This window comes from Crocuta crocuta, unplaced genomic scaffold, assembly GCF_008692635.1.
Source record: "Crocuta crocuta isolate KB4526 unplaced genomic scaffold, BGI_CrCroc_1.0 scaffold431, whole genome shotgun sequence".
NCBI classification, from domain to species: domain Eukaryota; kingdom Metazoa; phylum Chordata; class Mammalia; order Carnivora; family Hyaenidae; genus Crocuta; species Crocuta crocuta.
Window position 1 is genome coordinate 1,552,176 of NW_027528859.1, and position 19,046 is coordinate 1,571,221.

Genomic DNA, 19,046 nt, shown 5'->3' on the forward strand with positions numbered 1-19,046 from the left:
TAAGCATCCAACTCTTGATCTCAGCTCAGGTCTTGATTTCAGGGTCGTGAGCTCAAGCCCTGCATTGGACTCTGCACGGGGTGTGAAGCCTGCTTTTAAAAAAAAAAAAAGAAAGAAAGAAAAAAAGAAAGAAAAGAAATCAACACTCTTAAGGGCATTCCTATCCCCATTATGTAGATGAGGAAATAAGTCCTGGGAGGTGAAATGACCTACAGAGTTAGGCTGGCCCTCAGGACCCCACACTCATCACGCCAGGACTCAGAGCCAATTCACACCTTCCAGTGGGTCAGATGAAGACACCAGGCTGATTCCTCATCCATCAGTGAAGGGAAATTTCCTCAAAATATTCCTCAAAATAAATTACCTCCCAGTCTGTAAAAATACTTCCCTTGGCGTCCTAAAAAAATATTATTTTTATTAGTTTTCTACCCTAAAAATTACCGCATATAAGTAGATAGCAGGGGGAAGAGGGATGGCTTCTCAAGCCAAACGAGTTGGTGGCAGTGCCCAGCGAGCGCACACAAAAATACACGTCGTGGCACCCTTGCACTTTATTTTTTTTAATGTTTATTTATTTGAAAGAGAGAGAGAGACAGAGAGACAGAGTGTGAGGGGGAGAGGGGCAGGGAGAGAAAGGGAGATACAGAATCAGAAGGAGGCTCCCGGCTCTGAGCTGCCAGCACAGAGCCTAACCCAGAGCTCAAACTCACAAACCATGAGATCATGATCTGAGCCAAAGTCAGGCACTTAACCGACTGAGCCACCCAGGAGCCCACCGCTGCACTCTTTATGGATTTGGTCGGCATCCATTTATGTCTGCCTGAACCATCTTCCCATGCCCCTGCATGAAGCTCGGGCTGACATGCAAGAACAGTAAAATGTGCATAACATGTGATTTCTCACTTTAACCATTTACAAGAGAAGTGAGCAGTGCTGGAAGGGGTTCATACCCTAGTCCTGCCTGCCAATGAGCTAGTTAATCCCATAAAGATAAAATCACTAAATTCTTTAATACTTATTTTTGAAGAAATGCCCGCTGATGTTTATTGTGCTTCACATTTTATAACACATTATTTATGAAACTAGAAATTTAATGAGCCTGTACTGCATGCCAGGGACTAAACTGAGTCCTCCTCTGCTCTGTTATGTAATCCTCATAACTCCTCCCCAAGGCTAGCTTCTTTATTCTCATTTGACAGAAGAAGAAACTGAAGTTCAGAGTGGTTAAGAGGCATCGGATGGACACTTGCCAGGTCAGTTGGAGTTGTTCTGGGTGATTGTTAAACCAGATCGATCAGAGAAGGGAGGATGTTTTTAAAACAGCCTGAGGGGGTAGGGCATGTACCTTGAAATCAAGTACGCCTGTGTCTTCGTGCTCACATCTGACTGGTTACAAAAACAAATTTCTGCAGTGTCCTCATCGTTTCCTTTTAATGGCCACACTGATGTCCTCAGGTTAACAAGATCTCAGAGGTGGATCTGGACTAGTTCACAGATCAGAATTACAGACAGAGACAGCAGCAGGGGCTGCTCTGGCACGGAACTGAACACGGGTTTAAGGACCACATCTTATTAATGAACAAATTTGAAAACCACGTTTCATAGAGCATATTAAATTTCCCCTGATGCTAATGTGTGATTAAAACGTAAAATGACATAAATGCGTTTTAAAGCCACAGAGGTAATCACAGAAAGCAGCCAGCCACATCACAGCTAGGCACTGTCAGAAGGCCACCGTGTGCTGCGAGCTGACCGTGGCTTGGCAAGTCACAACCTACCTTTACGACTTCAGCTTTGGCGGGGTGCCTGGGTGGCTCAGTAGGTTAAGCATCCGTCCTCGGCTCAGGTCACAATCTCGCAGTTCGTTGGGCTCGGAGCTCAGAGCCTGCAGCCTGCTTTGGATTCTGTGCCTCCCCCTCTCTCTGCTCCTTTCCCACTCCCACTCTTTGTCTCTCTCTCTCTCTCAAAAATAAATAAACGTTAAAACAATTTTTTTTTAAAAGACTTTAGCTTTGGTTTAGTCCTCTTTAGCTAACACAAACATTCACTGGAATTTTGCCTATGATGGCAACACATAAGAAAATGGCATTCTTTATTTCAACAAACCTGGAATATCTCAACAGTGTGACAGAATCAGTACAATGTTCCTCGTGCCCATCTGTCTACACTGAGAAAAACCTAACCCCATGCTTGAGGTGTTACCAGTGTATGCAGAACACATTACAGGAGTCTGATCTCCACACACGCAAACATCTTCATGCCTGAGAACACCCTTGCAAACACCCAAAGAGAAGATTTACCTCTTAGCTAGGGGTTAACAGAAACACATGACAGTAGGACATACATCTTGATAGAAAAATATTTAAAGGTTTTAATTCTCTGAATGCCACGAGTTAACATTTTATGATCACCCTTTGAAAACAGGGCATTTGGGAGCAATTTTGAAGGTTTCCAAATCAGTACAAAGCTGATTAAATCCAGAGTCACTTTCACAGATTGCAAAATGACTTCCTTAGAAAAGCAAGGCAGCCGGGGCCGGGGTGGGTCTGTCACCATACTCAGCTAAGTCTCTGTTGGGCACAGAGTCCACGGGCTCTGCCACTCTGTGAAGCTCCTTGGTACAGTGACGCTTTATTACATGTGTTCCTTGAAGAACCACTTCTGGTGTTCCGAGTTGGTACAGGGCCGTAGGAATGGTACGAAGCTGTCACTGAATGCCTTCTTCTCAGCCTGGACGCATTGGTTGGACTGTACGTGAAATAGGGAGCCATCCTATGAGAGAGAATACACACTGGCTGTTTAAGAGAAATACAAATTATTCCTCAGAAAGTCTCTTTTTCCTTAAAATGTGTTAAGAGCTCAGATGATCTTTACCATTACAGAAGTACTTACTGAGCACTACGTCTGCTCTGTGCTGAGGCACCCAGGGCCGCCTGTGCGTAGACAGGGCCAGGCGTGGACAAGCGCGTGTCAGGCTCGCCTCTCAGGGGAGCTCCTCGCCAGGGTCCCTAGCTCCACCAGCAGGGCCAGTGATGCCACCTGCTGGCTGCTCTGGGGATCCGCCAGACCCCACGTCTCCTCCCTACTGCTACTCTTCTTCAGGGAAATCAGGATCAAAGATCCTTTATTATGTCATTCACTTCCTTTAAGTCAACTTAATTCCAGCCCTGGCGACCTCCTTCTCTTACGTTTGCAGAATGCAGAATCAGGAAACTTGGCTGCAGCCCCAGCTCAGCCAGAGAACAGCTGGGCGGGGGGACAAGTCACCTGAGGACACGGGTTCTGCGAGACTGTGCCAATTGCTCCATCCCCCAAAGATCACGGTCCTCTTTAATGCCTTCCCCTTCTCTTCCTTTTCCCAACTGTTCTTGAGTTAGCTGAGCAAGCCTCTTCCCCCATCCTGGAGTTTGTTTTTTCTCTCCACCTCTCTGCTGTAAGCTTAAGTTCCCAGGGAACTTAATCATGGCTGAGCAAGTGACATACTTGTCACAGGGAAGGAGAAACCTTTAGGAATAAAATTATATGCAGAAGATTCTCAAAAATATTAACCCTGAAAACCTTTAAAAGAGCTCAAACGTTGCCTTCAGAGTACCATAAAAGGAAATCATTAAATATAGCATCCCTTTTCACACCTTTCTAAGGAAACTTACTTTTCTTTAATTGGTCACTGAAATTTAAGATAAAATTTTAATGACATTTCAAACCAATTTTATGATTTCTAGCTTGCATGACTATTCCTTGAGGGCTTACACAAAGTTAGAAGAAACGAGAGAAGGGGACAGGGGCTGGCGATGCAGAGAACCACAGACCAGGGGTTTGCAGAAGTCTCTTCCCTCTTATTTTTGATATCAGAGGGATAGCACCACGGTGCAGGCTTGTCCAGGGAGCCCGCAAATTTCACTGATAATCATATTTGCTACAGGAAAGTGTACTCCAACTTCAAATCGTGCTTAGAATTAACCCATTTATTACCAAATGAGACCACTCTTCCCATCCCTGGGGCCAGGCTGGAAATGAAAGCTTCCTATGAAGATAAAAGTGAACTCATTTCTTCTTTTGAATTATTTTCTTTGGATTCACTCCCTCAAGTGCTTTTTTTTTTTTTTTTAGATCTGACAGATACACGAGCGGCATNCCTTGCGGGCCTGAAATAATACCCAATTCCAAAGCAACATTCACTATTCAATGACAGCCGGCTCCATCAGAGAGATGTTTTCTTGGTGATTACCCTGCAGGCAACAACTGATCTCTCTAGAGATTTATGGTTTCCAAGGACTATTTCTGCTGTATATCTAATCTACACTAGAGGTAGACAGGTTGCTATTATTGCTCCCATTTTATAGCTGGGGAAAATGAGGCTTAACGAAATAGAGTAGCTTGCCCCTGGATCGAACCTCACATCCTCACACGTTAGCTATTGGTTTCACTCATTTAAAGCCCATTTCATCATTTGGGGCGCCTGGGTGGCTTAGTCGGTTAAGCGTCCGACTTTCACTTAGGTCATGATCTCGCGGTTCATGGGCTCGAGCCCCGCGTCGGGCTCTGTGCTGACTGACAGCTCGGAGCATGAAGCCTGTTTCAGAGTCTGTGACTCCCTCTCTCTCTGACCCTCCCCTGCTCACGCTGTCTCTCTCTGTCTTAGAAATAAATAAAAATATTTAAAATAAAATAAAATAAAATAAAGCCCATTTCATCTTCGAGTGTGTCCGCGATAGCTCCTCACTCTAGGACTGTGGCTCACGGTCTAAGGAGACTGGAATGACCAGACAGGAGTCAAAGCACTCCTGATGCTGGGTGCTGGGCCCCCGACCATACTCTTGGGTCCATGGTGAACTCCTCGGTCTCCCATAGGTGGCCGCATCCCTGAGGCCCTCGAGGACAGTGTCAGGGAGCATGCCTTACCTCCACTCTCCCCTCCGCAGCCTACGGACCGAGAACAAGGAGGGCAGCAGACTGTTCCCTTACCTCCCGCAAGATGAACTTCTGATTCTCGGGGGCAGTTTCCTGGCAGAGTTGCATGATGAGAATGTCCATTCCTGCGTCCACAGCGATGCAGGCCTCTGGCTGGTGAGTGTTATAGCGTATTTCATTCTGGGACGTGTACTCGAAAAACTAAAAACGGAGCAGCCAATTGTGCGCCAGTTACTCTCAGATGTGGAAAGAGGGAGATGGCTGGACGAGAGCCCAGGGTGACTCGGATCTGGAAGAAACTCGAATCCCACCCGCTCATCTCTAGGTGTCAGACACTTCTTAGGGCAGGAAGGCTTTGAAGGTCCAAGGAACCAATATTTCCCTGTTCTCCATCTCCTACATCCTCCACGGGCCCGCCCTGGTGGTTTATCTGCCTCTGGGGCTGGGACCCTATTGCAATGCACAGACCTTCCCTTCCAGAACTTGCTCCCCTGCCCAGCCTGATGTTCAGCGCTTATCCCAGACACAAGTGCCCGGGTGGCCAGCAATTGCCCTAAACACGGCTTTACGTGACACTGTCCATCAAAACCTAGAATTCTCCTCAAGCATTCATTCTAAGGAAGTCATCCGACTCGCAGATCTGTTGCTTCCCCACCCCCCCTTATTTTCTGACCAGAGATTAGTGGCAGGGTTACTTTACCATCACAAAAACAGGTAGGCAGGGGACCAGTTAACTAAAGGTAATACACCCACACAAAGGATTATCAAGAGGCCATTAGGAATGACATTCTCAAATTATGTCTAATAACACACAAAAAGTACGATGAAATAAGTGGAAAGAATGGAATATAAAGCGTATACACATTGTGATAATAACTATTTAAAACACATGATCCAAAGGCCTTGCAAAAGAAAGGAAGGAAATAACCATGTCTTAATTCTAATGGTGGCTCTTGGGTCCTGTCATTCACTTACTGCTTATATTTCCCAAATATTCTGCAAGAGCATATAGTACCCTTATAATGCAAAAAAAAAAAAAAAAAATCAAATATTTATTTAAAAACAAAACAGAGATTTCCCCTCATTTCTCTCTTTAAAGACCCACACCAATGGTCCCTTGAGCGTGCAGGCTCCTGCTGTCTGCTGTCTCTTGTCTCAAGAATGTCAAACTACAGAGAAGGAGCACCTACCTGGTTCTGACCCAATCCATGGCAGCGGTAGAGAAGGACCTGGTGTCCCACGATTTGGTTTTCATTGGGAGGGTTATAGTCAAAGCAGTAATCCTTCAGTCCTTTGTTCTGGAGCTAAACAAAACATAAAGGTGGCACTTGCATCCAGATTTATACACAATAGATCCCACTCAAGGCCCCGACGGTAATGACTCCATTGGAGAGGAGTCATTGAGTCAAGAACCGGACTCAATGGTTAAGAGCTCCTTAGATTTTTAGTTTTGCAAGTGCCTTCACATTCTATACCATAGGCAAGAATCATAACCCCCATTTCCAAAGATAAATGTGAGTTGCAGACAGACGAACTCTTTATGGTTGAAAGCTCTTATCTCTCTAGTTCTTATTGGTGCAGCCTTATTACTGCACTGGTCTGTGCAGTGCAGAGTTGGGTTGTTGCCTCACACCTGTACCAAGGACCCCTGCAAGTAGGCATCTGCAAAAGATGTTCCATGTGAGAGACTCACCATTTCCCAGATGAGAAGTCCACCATTCTAGACTACAGCAACAGCACAATACAGAGCCAATGACTAGCTCAAGGTCACGCAGTGGAGACGCCTGAGTCTGAATCCAGGAACTCAGACTCCAAGTCCAGTGCTCTCTCCATCGTTCAATGCTGCCTCATTTAATGTCATGTCTAAGGTACCTTTTTAGATCTAAAGCCCTTCAATCATTCTAAGAGAAAACACCATGCACCTACCTCCCTTTCAGGAGCCTCCAAGGAAAGACACACACCTTCCAAACCCCTTTCTGGAGAGTTCAAAGACCCCTCAACAAACTCTGTGTGTACCCTTCTTCTTCCCCGGCCCTTGTCTACTTTGACTAGCCCGTTTCTGAAGATAAAACTCAGCCATATTGCAGGAAGTTTCCACAATCTAACCCACTAGCTCACAAAGCACAGACTTCCATGTTCCTGAAGTCCCTTTGCTTTGTGAAGAAATCTGGGAACAGGAGACACTTAGAATAGTCAGAGCATCTCAGATTTGGAAGGGCTCAAATGTCACCTAGGCAAGTAGTCCCCACACTTGACCACCAAAGGACAGTGACCTCAAATGAACTCCCTATATTCAGAAAGATTTGAAAGAAACTGAAAAAACACTAAAAGAGAGGTGGGAACCTCTACAAATTAAAACTGAGATAAACTAAGCTAGCTGAATCAAGTTGGTGAAACAGAAAGAAGAATGATATTAAGTGACTTTAGAACATTCCATGGTTTGTTTGTTTGTTTGTTTGTTTTTTTGGAACATTCCATGTTTGATTACATTTTCTTCATGAACTATATTCTATAAACAAATAGAGCTGCAAAGAAATCTTAAATCTCATTCAGTATCACACTGTCAGTGGTAACAGTGTATTATTATTTTGAAACTACTTTAAATATCTTTTTTTTAATTCTCTTAAAGTTTATTATTATTTTTAAAAATCTTTTTTATTTATTTCTGAGAGAGAGAAAGAGAGGCAGTGTGAGCATGGGAGGGTCAGAGAGAGAGGGAAATATAGCATCTGAAGCAGGCTCCAGGCTCTGAGCTAGCTGTCAGCACAGAGCCTGACATGGGGTTTGAACCCACGAACCATTAGATCATGACCTAGGCCAAAGTCAGATGCTTAACCGACTGAGCCACCCAGGCACCCCTTAAATATCTTTTAAGATAAAGCAAATAAGTATATGTTAATATTTTTGAAACTAAGACTTTCTGTGTACGAAAAAAGAAATACAAGTAATATCAAAGAAATTAATCTTTTGATAATTAATATCAAAGAAAAAAATATCCTGTTAAGATTACATTTGAATTTAGATATCAGTATGGGCTCATGATTTATTTCTCAAAAATATGCATTTCCTTTCTCTACCCACTGAAAAACTATGGCACTGTGCACCCCACACGGTACCCACTGGCCACATGTGGCTACTGGCGACTTGAAACGTGACCAAGCCCAAATCAAGATATGCAGTGAGTGTAAAATACACAGCAGATTTCAAGACAGTATGAGAAAAAGAGGTAATGCATCTCGATAAATTTTTACATCGACTACATGTTGAAATGATAATGCTGGGGATACACTGAATTAAATAAAATATATTATTAACTTTACTTGCTCCTTTTGAAAATATGGTTACTAGGGGCACCTGGGTGGCTCAGTTGGTTAAGTGTCCGACTTCAGCTCAGGTCACAATCTTGCCGTTTGTGGGTTTGAGCCCCATGTTGGGCTCTGTGCTGTCAGGTTGGAGCCTGGAGCCTGCTTCTGATCCTCTGTCTCCCTCTCTCTGCCCCTCTCATGCTTGTGCTCTCTTCCCAAAAATACATAAATAGGGTGCCTGGGTGGCTTAGTCAGTTAAGCGTCCTGTTTCAGCTCAGGTCATGATCTCACAGTCTGTGAGGTCCATGGGTTTGAGCCCCGCATTGGGCTCTGTGCTGACAGCTCAGAGCCTGGAGCCTGGTTTGGATTCTGTGTCTCCCTCTCTCGCTGCTCCTCCCCTACTTGTGCTCTGTCTCTCTGTCTCTCAAAAATAAACATTAAATTTTTTTTAATAAATAAATAAACTTTAAAAATAAAGCAAAATATAGTAAGTAAGCAAAGTTTAATTACTTATGTGGCCAGCATTACGTTTCTGGTATGGAGCATGATCTATATACAGAGACCACCGCTGGCATCTGGACTGTGGGCTCTGGACAGTGCTCCCCACTGAAAAGCTCAGGGGCTCCAGGACGGATGGCAGCAAATGCAAAAGACAAGCATGGCCAGGATCAAGGGAGAAATCAGGCCACTACAAGGGGTCAAGATCACAGAAGCCAAAATAAAGAGGTTCTCACCAGCCAAAGATGGACAACCTGACTAGTTCAAAGAAAAAAACAACCAACAGACGAACGGCAGCACAGCGGCCACATAAAACCCCACTGCCTTACAGTGATGCTCAAGGAAAGAAAATGCCAAAAAGCAAATGAGCCAACAAACAAACAAAACAACCCCATCAGTACAACTGGAGGAACCTGAAGCACTAACTCTTACTCCGAAAACAGGCAAATAAAGAGAAGGACTTAAAATTTTGTTATGCCTTTTCTTTAAAATTTTTTAAGTATTTTATTTATTTCTGAGAGAGAGAGAGACAGCATGAGCAGGGGAAGGTCAGAGAGAGAGGGAGACACAGAATCTGAAACAGGCTCCAGGCTCTGAGCTGGCTGTCAGCACCGAGCTCGACGCGGGGCTCGAACCCACGAACCGCGAGATCATGACCTGAGCTGAAGTCGGACGCTTAACCAACTGAGCCACCCAGGCGCCCTTCTTTTTAAAAATTTTCTTAAGTTTATTTTTTTATTTTGATAGAGAAAGAGACTGAGCACGGGAGGGGCAGAGAGAGAAAAAGAGAGAGAGAGAGAGAGAGAGAATCCCAAGCAGGCTTCACACTATCAGTGCAGAGCCTAATGTGGGGTTCGATCTCATGAACTGGGAGATCATGACCTGAGCTGAAATCAAGGCTTGAATGCCTAACTGACTGAGTCACCCATGTGCCCCCAAAATTTGTTATGCCTTCTCTGTATGAACTCTAAATTTCACGGATACCAAATGGTCCCAGTTTAACAAGGGAACATTCTTCTTTTACAAAAACATCTCAGCTAATAATGCAGAAGAAAGGAAAGGATTAGAAAAAGCACCATTTGACAGCCCCACTTGAAGTTTGGGTCTGTTGATGATAATTTTTTTTTTAATATTTTTATTTATTTCTCGGAGAGAGAGAGACAGCGTGAGCAGGGGAGGGTCAGAGAGAGAGGGAGATGCAGACTCTGAAATAGGCTCCAGGCTCTGAGCTGGCAGTCAGCACAGAGCCCGACGCGGGGCTCGAACCCATGAACCACGAGACCACGAACCGCGAGATCATGACCTAAGCGAAAGTCAGACGCTTAACCGACTAAGCCACCCAGGCGCCCCGGGTCTGTTGATGATTATTAACAGTTACAGAAATCGCGAGAGGAGGCTGACGTGGCCCCTGATGGTGGCCGGTCCCAGAGAGGCCCCACGGACCCGCTGATCAATCTCATTGCTAGAAGCAGGACAACTAGAGGTTAGGTGCTCTGCGTTGCTGAAGCAGGAGCAGAAAACAGACGTGTGAAGTATTCTTGCCATAAAAGGCTGATGAGTCCAATTCCACTCAGCCCTTTGGACCTCACTTCCATTTTAAGGACTATGGGTGAGGGAGGCACAATTTAAGAGACACCACGAGGAAGCAGTTAGGTAATGCCAAGGGTAAAACGCGCAACTGGACAATGGGTGCTGTTTCTTTCAACAATATTAGCAAAAGTGGGGAGTGGGGAGGGAAGAGGTCTGCCTTAAATGAAGGAGATGCGGGAGGGAAGATGTGGCAGCCAACCACAATGTAAGACCTCGTCTGGACCCTGGGGTTGGAATGAGCCAGTTACCCCGACAGAGGTGTGAAAAAGTAGGGGAATCTGGGTAAGGGCTAGATATTAAAGGGTACCAAGAAACTACTGCTCACTTGATGGGGTGTGATAATGGCCTGTGGTTTTAGAAGACAACATCCATACAGACGTGCGTGTGGAAGCGAACAGGAGTGAAATGACAGGATGCCTGGGGTTTGCTTGAGCGAAGGGAAGTGTGAGAGGTTGGAGCAGAGGAGACAGAAAGCAACAGAGGCAAAATCATCACAATTCTAGAAGTTCGGGGACAGGGTTCGTTACATCATTCTCTCTGCTTGAACCTTTTCATAACGAAGACTGAATTTAATGCATTAATGTCCTGCTTTGTATTTATCAAAGACTTCCAGAATGGAACATGGGCACTTCTGATCAACAACACAGCAGAGGACACTTTCCTAAGTTGGTGTCGTTCCTCCCAAAAGCCAAAGGCACTGGACATTTTGGTTGGCTTCATCCCAGAGACATTTCTTTCAGGTTCTCTGAAATAACTGAAGTGACTCTTCTCCCTCCACTACTGCCTTTAGCAATCCCCAGGTTGGGAAATATTAACTGGTCCAGCCATTTGAAGCTTGAAGTAATGTGAAACCCGACATGGGAACACTAAGTGAGCCTCAGTTTCTTCGTCTATAAAATGGGAGGCTTATAGTCACCAATTTGGAGACGGCTTCTAGTGCTGCCATTCCAGACTTGAGGCCCAGACATGGGGAGATGGAAAGACAGTGGATGAAAGCGGGGAGGGGAGCAGAGGCGAGGAAGGCTAGCAGTCCCCACGAAGGGGCCTTTCTTGGCCAGGACTGGTTGTTCAGAAAAGCCCCTACCCACCACAGGCCCGTCACGCTCACCATCCCAAAGAAGCCGGGCCTGTCTTCAGGCACGTGAAGTTCTGGGTACACGTTCTCCAAGAACCACCTGAAGTCCTTACACTGGAGCTTTGCACGGAGCTGCTTCCTCTCTGTCACATCGCCAAAGGGCTCCTGAGGAAACAGCAAAAGCAGTGAGTCCCTGCAGGTTATGTGCTTCCCATCAAAGCCTTATCTCCACGGATACTCCCTTCCTCCACAGCATTTACTCAGCATCCACCGTGTGCTGGGCCCTGTACAGACCAGTGATAGCACCTGGCAGGAGAGCCCGTCACACAAACAACTGCATTCTCGGGTGCTCTCGCTACAAGGAGGTGTGGCCAGGTGCACAAGGGAAGGTCACAAAGCACCTGGTAATGAAGTCTGGGAGCCGAGTCCTGGGGCTGGACCCATGCATCTGCGTGTATGATCACAGAGCAGCGAACATCCATAGAGTACACACACCCTGACGTTCTGAACTACTCCTGATTCCTGAAGCGTTCACTTTCAAACACAGAATATTCTCAATGTAGGCACGTACATAGACCTTATGTGCTCAACAAACTGACATCTGCAGATATGCTTACATGTTAAGTGCCAAGTGCTGTAGTGATAAATACTTGGGAAGTTTAGTTTTCTGGACAAAACAAGTGATTAAGAACTTCTAAATAATTGGGGCGCCTGGGTGGCTCACTTGGTTAAGCTTCCGACTTCAGCTCAGGTCATGATCTCACCGTTCGTGAGTTCAAGACCCACATCAGGCTCTGTGCTGACAGCTCAGAGCCTGGAACCTATTTTGGATTCTGTGTCTCCTTCTCTCTCTGTCCTTCCCCTCTCCCACTCTGTGTCTCTCTCTCTCTCTCTAAAAAATAAATATACATTACAAATTTTTTAAACTTCTAAATAATTAAATAAAGCAAGCATCTATTTAGCATAGCCACGAGAGCAATGTCGAGCGCTATTACTGCCCTTGCACTATGATGTTAAAGTAGTAAAATTTAACAGGCTAAATATGTAACAAAATGGTAACAACAGGAAAAAGTTTGAGCAAAATTTCAGATTTTTACTTAATTTCCCAGAGGGTCTTCCTTTGATGAGTCTTTGTACCTCATCTTCAACCAAATATCCATTTTAACACTCAGCCATGGGCATACATACAAAAGGTATGTCATTCTCTGGGAACCTCGGAAAGAGAGAGCTGTGGGAGCCAGACTGGGTAACAGAAAGGAGCAGATGTTTCCACCCTGCAGTCTTGGGCAGGACAGAGGAAGCAATGGCCATGGAGCCCAGAGGCAGAGAGGTGCCAAGGGGAAGGTCAGGGGCAGGTCCACAGGGCTCTGCAGAGCAGGGAGCAGGCTCCACACGCCCCAGGCTCAGTTCTGCCCACATCCCCCACAAGGCCTTAGACAAGCTCTTTGAGCTTCAGTTCTGGCATCTATAAAGTGGGAGCTGGGGTGCCTTAGTGGCTCAGTCAGTTGAGTGTCTGACTGTTCAGGTCATGATCTCGTAGTTCATGAGTTCGAGCCCCGTGTCAGGCTCTGTGCTGACAGCTCAGAGCCTGGAACCTGCTTCAGATTCTGTGTCTCCCTCTCTGGCCCTCCCCCATTCATACACTGTCTATCAAAAATAAATAAACATTTAAAAAAGTAATAATAAATAAAAAATGAGAATTTCATAGCTATCCTGAAGGGCTGTTGTAAGGATTCAGAAAAAGAGATGTTCATTTTCATTTTAGCGTGTGCTAGTGCAGAGTGGGCACCTGGTCCGGGGGCCCGCAGAGCTGGCCAGTGCAGACCAGTGGACCCCTTTGCTAAAGCTTATTTGTGACCCTAAAATCAATACCTGTGGCTTTGTACCACCACCGTCATCTGCAAACACGTCCAGAGAGGGGTGAAAAATCCGAGCCACCCCACCTGATGCTCCTAGCTGAGATCACGTCTCAGCTTGTCCACCCAGTGCCACATTTTTCAGGCTTTGCCGCATTGTGTCGGTGACCTCACCGTTTAAGAGGCCCCCAGGTGCGGTGCTGAGGGGCTGGCTAGTGTTCCTCGGGGCAAGAGGTTGTGTTGTGCCTGGGGGAGAGAGTGTGTGGCTTAGGCACGCGTTACCGGGCTGTTGGCCATAAGTCCAAGGGAAAGAATCTTTCAACAGAAATATACATAAAACCAAGTTATATATTGATCCATTGGTAAAAATGTCAACCTGCAAGAGGCCTGAAGGAAGCTAATGTGTATTTCCCCGAGAAGCCGAGGCCTCCGTAGTCTTGAATGCAGTGTTTGCAATGACAACACAGACCATAATTACTGTGAATAATGAGAATCAATATGAATGCATTATTATAAAAGCAGGAATAAAGTCTTCCCCTACTTGTATCTATTTCTGGAACCAGGCCCACGATGGTGGGGGGGGTAGAATCAGGGGCTCAGCTGGGGTGCAGGTGGGCGGGGGAACTCACCAAGCGGGCATGGGGGCTGCGATGGTAGTAGAGTTCTTTATATTCATCCATCCACACTTCAGCCGCTCGGACACTGTTGGCCAGAGCCTTATTGCGGGAGTAAGGAGCTTGCTTGGGGAAAACGTGGCCAACGTGAGAGCACGGGTGTGTCTCCAAGGTCCCACCGCACTGCCAGATCTGTGCACAGAGCAGGGAGGAGGCCAGGTGGGTGAGTGGCGGGAGGAGGGAAGGGAGAGCTGCTGGTCCACAGCGCCTGCAGCAAGGAGGCTGGGCACACAGACATCATGATGAACACTGCCAGGGCCTCACCCTCCATGGGATAGGAGGCCACCTCCCCTGCACATTCAGGACACAGACTGAAGTCAAGGACCAAGAACACAGCCCCAAAGACAAATAAGCCTTCAGAAGCAAGATCCCAAAGTTCATGCACCAGAGCTCATGCACTTGACTCTCAGGAGCACCCATATCTGGCCTCACTGGGAACCCATTACTCATTATGTAAAACCCAGGCTCGTTACCTGATCTCCTAGCCACAGAAGATAGGAAAGCAGCAAGTAAGAAGAGAGGTTTGGAAGGGGGAAAGGAAGAACTTCTAGAGGGAGGCGGAGCAGCCTGACACCTGGGAAGAGGCAGAAAGACCATTAAAGCACATCCTTGACCTCAACGGGCTGACTTGTCTGAGACCGTCCCATGCTGGGGCAGAGGGCCATGAACACCCCACTGTCCCCAGGATCCACGACCAGGGGTAGTATCTGGTACTTAATCACGGCGGGTGTGAGTCCTCAGAGGAGGGCCAATTCTTATTAACTCTTTCTAAGCAGGACACCATATAAAATACTACAGAAATTCAAAATTTTCTATTAAAAAGTACAGACGTTGGCATAAAATGTTGATACTTAAAGGACAGGATTCGGTTAACTGGAAAACCCACTGAAATGCTAGTGGCTTCTCAAAGGGGCCATCTGTGGGCCTTGATCAGCAGAATCAGGAAGTGGGCTTGTCCCAAAAAGCAGATTCCTGCCCTACCAAAAATCTACTGAACCTCACTTTTTGGAGACTATACCTATAAATGTGCCTTTTTAAACAAGTTCTTTGTTAAACGACACTCATATGTGGCAGAGTTTGAAAGTCACTGTGCTAAACAGGTTATTTCATAAGTAAACAAGCAAATCAAGGCTCCAAACGATGGGTGTGGGAAGCAAGGGCCTGGGGTTTAGCCCCGTCTCTGCCACTCACTGTGTGGGTGACCTTGAGCCAGTCACCTCCCCTCTCTGGGCCCCAGTTTCTCCCCGCTGTAGTGAGAGAAAAGTACTAGGTGACCTGCAAGGCCCTTCCCTGCCCCAGATCTATGAAAAGGACAATTTTGTAAAAGTTCAAACAAGAAGGCAAGCAGGTTTGCAGGATGTGAATGCCACTAGTATCATCTTTCAGGATCAGTAGATAAAAACCGCTAAAAACCGCAAGGTGGAGAAGTCCGCCAGGTTCTCCTGGCAAATTCCATCATTCCCAGACAGACAGAGAGGACAGGTGAAGGGTGAGTCCAAAGAGAAGACCAGAATACTTACCCTGAAGGAGAATTCGAGGTTTTCTCCGCCCCAAACTTCCATTCCTGTATCATAAGACCCCAGATATTCAAAATATTTCTTACTCACAGCAAACAGCCCTCCAGCCATTGTTGGAGACCTAGGAGAGTGTGACAACCACATTGTAGTGTGAGTAGCAGGTAAACTGTCCACCGGCTGCCCAGCCGCCTCTGCGCTCTGTACCAAGACTTGCACCGGGCCCGGAGGCATAGATGTGCCCCACAGTCCCTGCCCACAGTCCCTGCCCTAACATCTCAACAGGCAGCGCCTTGTGGGCACAGAGGGGAGATTCTGGGGCAGGTGCGTAGGGTTCAGTTTCCCAGAGGAAACGAGGCCTGAAGAACATGGAGGAGTTGGCAGAAAAGAGGAATGGAATGTTTCTCCCAGAAGATACCAGCATGAGCACAGGCCTGAGGGCGAGATAAAACCTTGCACCTCTAGAAGCACAGATGACACGGAGAGTTCAGGAGACACGCTCCCCAAGAGGATGGCTGGCGCTGGGCTGCAGTGGCCTTGGTCACACGGTCACAGGGAGCATAGAAGACCACAGAAGGCAACTCTTTCTTAAAGCTCCCCCGGGGCCCATTCCTCTCTTGCATGAGTGGCCTCCCTCCAGGACCCCGATGGCCAGTTTTGGCCTGCTTCTTCAGCCAGCCTTCTTTTCTGCCCAGCAGGTTCCTCTGGCTCTAGAAATGGCCCAAGCCTTCCCTCCTACCACAGCAGCAGGCTGAAAGGTCAACACACCAAGAGATGCAGGGGCCAAGGAATGTATTCAGAAGTAGAAAACTGTCCATCATCAAGAGTCTAACTGTTTAAAAATGTCAGTGCTTCTGGGCCTTGCCGAAGTGTTGGCTTTCCTGCATTCCAAGCTCTGGGCCAACAAGAAAAGGACAGGAAGATTCCCTATGGAAGGGAAGGCTCTAGACTACAAAGCACTTCCACGTGTTTCATCCTTAAATCTAGGGAATAGGCAGGGTAGATATGCTTGTACCTATTTCACAGGTGAGGAAACTGAGGCCCAGGGATATTAGAAGAAGGGAAGGGGAGCTGGCCATGACACCCCTGAGCACATGTGTGTGTGTGTTGGGTGGGGGGACCATGGGAGTTCATGTCAGTTTCCCAGGCTGGAGGTGTGACCCTGGATAAGATCCTTCCTACTCTGAACCTCAGTTTACAAATCTGTTTGGTGAAAGGTTGAGTAGGATGTCGCTCAGGACTCCTACAGAAGCCTGGGTGTCACCACAATCCCTGCCTTCCACCTTCCCACTCAGTCTCTCTCAGTTCCTCCACCACAACATCTCTGGAATACTCCGTTTCCCTCCATCTTCTTCTGCACCAGCATTCCTGACTCGAAGATTATGATGCCTCCTAACAAGGTCCCTGCCCACGGCCCTGCCCCCTCCAGGCCCCTTGCCAACATGGCATCCAGCAATCTTTAAAGAATGCAACAGGCAAATGGTATTTCCAGCTCAAATCCCTTCAGTGGCTTCTACCCTCTCAGGGTAAAGTCCAAAGCCCCGTCCTTGGCCTTGCAGGCTGGACATGACTTGGCCTCGTTCATTTCTCTACCCCCATCTCTCGTTTTCTTTATTTATTTTTGAGAGAGAGAGAGAGAGCATAAGCAGGGGAGAGGCAGAGAGAGAGAGGATCCAAGCAGGCTCCACACTGACAGTGTGCCCCATGTGGGGCTCAAACTCATGACCTGAGGCAAAATCAAGAGTCAGACACTTAGCCACCCAGGCACCCCTCTACCAACCATCTCTTAAGACTGTATTTCCCTAGGTATTTCCCTCTGTATTTCCATAGGTATTTCCCTCTGGCCAGTGGCTCATCTCAAGGCCTCACCCAAACATGGGTGCAGATCTAGGACACCATTTCCAGCTCAACACACCAGCAATAATGCTGATGTCTGACCTCCATCTGCCTGACTCCTATACCTACCCCCTATTTGGTCCTGAAATTGGAAGGGAAGGAAGAAGCCTCAAAGAATGAGAGCAACTAACTCCCCGCTGAACCCACTCTACTCAGACTCAGGCTCACCCACTGGCCAAAGGTGGCCCATTCACCCCAGGTCCACCTATCGCCCACTTGAAAAAGGACCTGACGGCATGTCCTCAAAATGTTAAGCATGAAACTATCATATGACCCACCAAGTGCGCTCCTGGGTGTGCACCTCAAAAACCTGAAAACAGGGACTCAAACAGGTAACGGTATATCAATATTCACAACAGCATTGTTCACAATAACCAAATGGTAGAAACAACCCGTGGCCATCAGCAGGTGAATGGATACATAAACATGGATGTCTATACAGTAGAATATTGTTTTCAGCCATAAAAAGGAGTGGGTTCTGGAAGAACCTTGAAAACATTATGTGGAGTGAAGGAAGCCAGACACAAAAGGACAAATATTGTGTGATTCCACTTATATGAGCAATCTAGACTAGGGAAATTCATTGAGACAGAGAGTAGAATAGAAGGGACCAGGGCATGAAGAAGAACAGATTGGGGAGTCATTGCCCAATGGGTATAGAGTTTTCGTACAGGACAATGAAAAAGTTCTGAAAGTGAAGGTCACACAATATTGTGAAGGTGCTTGATACCATTGAACTGAACACTTAAAAAAATGGTTAAAGTGAGCAATTTTTTGTTATACATATTTTACCACAGTAAATAAAATAAGTAAATAAGTAAAATATACCAATATAAAATTATTGTGCATAGCAAGGATTTTTTAATAAAAATTTAAAAATGCTCGGGCACCTGGATGGCTCAGTCGGTTAAGCGTCCGACTTCAGCTCAGGTCATGATCTCACAGTTCATGAGTTCAGGCCCCATGTTGGGCTCTGTGCTGACAGCCTGGACCCTGCTTTGGATTCTGGGTCTCCCTCTCTGCCCCATCCCTGCTCGCACTTGGTCTTTCTTTCTGTCAAAAATAAAGATCTAAAAAATAAAATAAAATGAAGAAATGCTCTGGAGAAAGTGGGGGAACCAGCCCTCTCCAGGTACCCTCACTGACACGGTAAACAGAAGCAAGGAGGTGCAGAGAGTGAGTGGCCTAGAAGTGGGCCCCTAACCTGATGACATCAATGGGCGACCGCATCCGCATCCTCTCCCTCTCGGGAACCATGTGCCACGTGAACACCAGCCTCCAGTCGAAGCCGCCGATCTGAGGCTCCCCGGCATTGCCCAGGTACTCAAAGGTGTTCCAGTCAATCACATCGATCACAGGGCACACCACTGCGGACTCCTCTTCGTGGATCCTGAAAACACCGGGGGTGCCCCATGTGCCTCTCTGGGAGGCCAGGTGGCGGGGGGATTAGGGAATCTGGAGATGAACTCTCATCCTTCCACTAGGCGGGAGGAGAGCTGTGTGAGAAAGGCCTGCGTCTGACGCTGCAGGGGTCTGCAGCCACATTGGGACCTGCGGGTGATCCTCACAGGGAATGCCCAGGTGGCGGGGGAGACCCAGGAAGGAAGGATTCTGGACTGAATAGGAGAAGTCCCCCAGCTTCAATATTCGGATTCCACCTACAGACATTCTGGACAAATCTGAGTCCTTCCATGAAAGTCAAGACATGTGAAAACCATAGGCCACTT

At 46.8% G+C, this 19,046-nt stretch overlaps 1 protein-coding gene across 1 annotated transcript in view; it reads right to left on the reverse strand.

The window, feature by feature from the left end:
• Positions 1-2,347: 2,347 nt before the first annotated feature.
• The window catches only part of GALNT12 (polypeptide N-acetylgalactosaminyltransferase 12), a gene marked incomplete at its 5' end in the record, with an annotated part of 37,634 nt that continues 20,935 nt past the window's right edge, over positions 2,348-19,046 (reverse strand). Inside the window, 7 exons of the mRNA XM_077756057.1 lie at positions 2,348-2,772; positions 4,966-5,112; positions 6,102-6,215; positions 11,413-11,544; positions 13,865-14,041; positions 15,430-15,547; positions 18,524-18,709. Of these exons, the coding sequence (XP_077612183.1) occupies positions 2,635-2,772; positions 4,966-5,112; positions 6,102-6,215; positions 11,413-11,544; positions 13,865-14,041; positions 15,430-15,547; positions 18,524-18,709 (1,012 nt within the window). The remainder of the gene's footprint in view (positions 2,773-4,965; positions 5,113-6,101; positions 6,216-11,412; positions 11,545-13,864; positions 14,042-15,429; positions 15,548-18,523; positions 18,710-19,046) is intronic.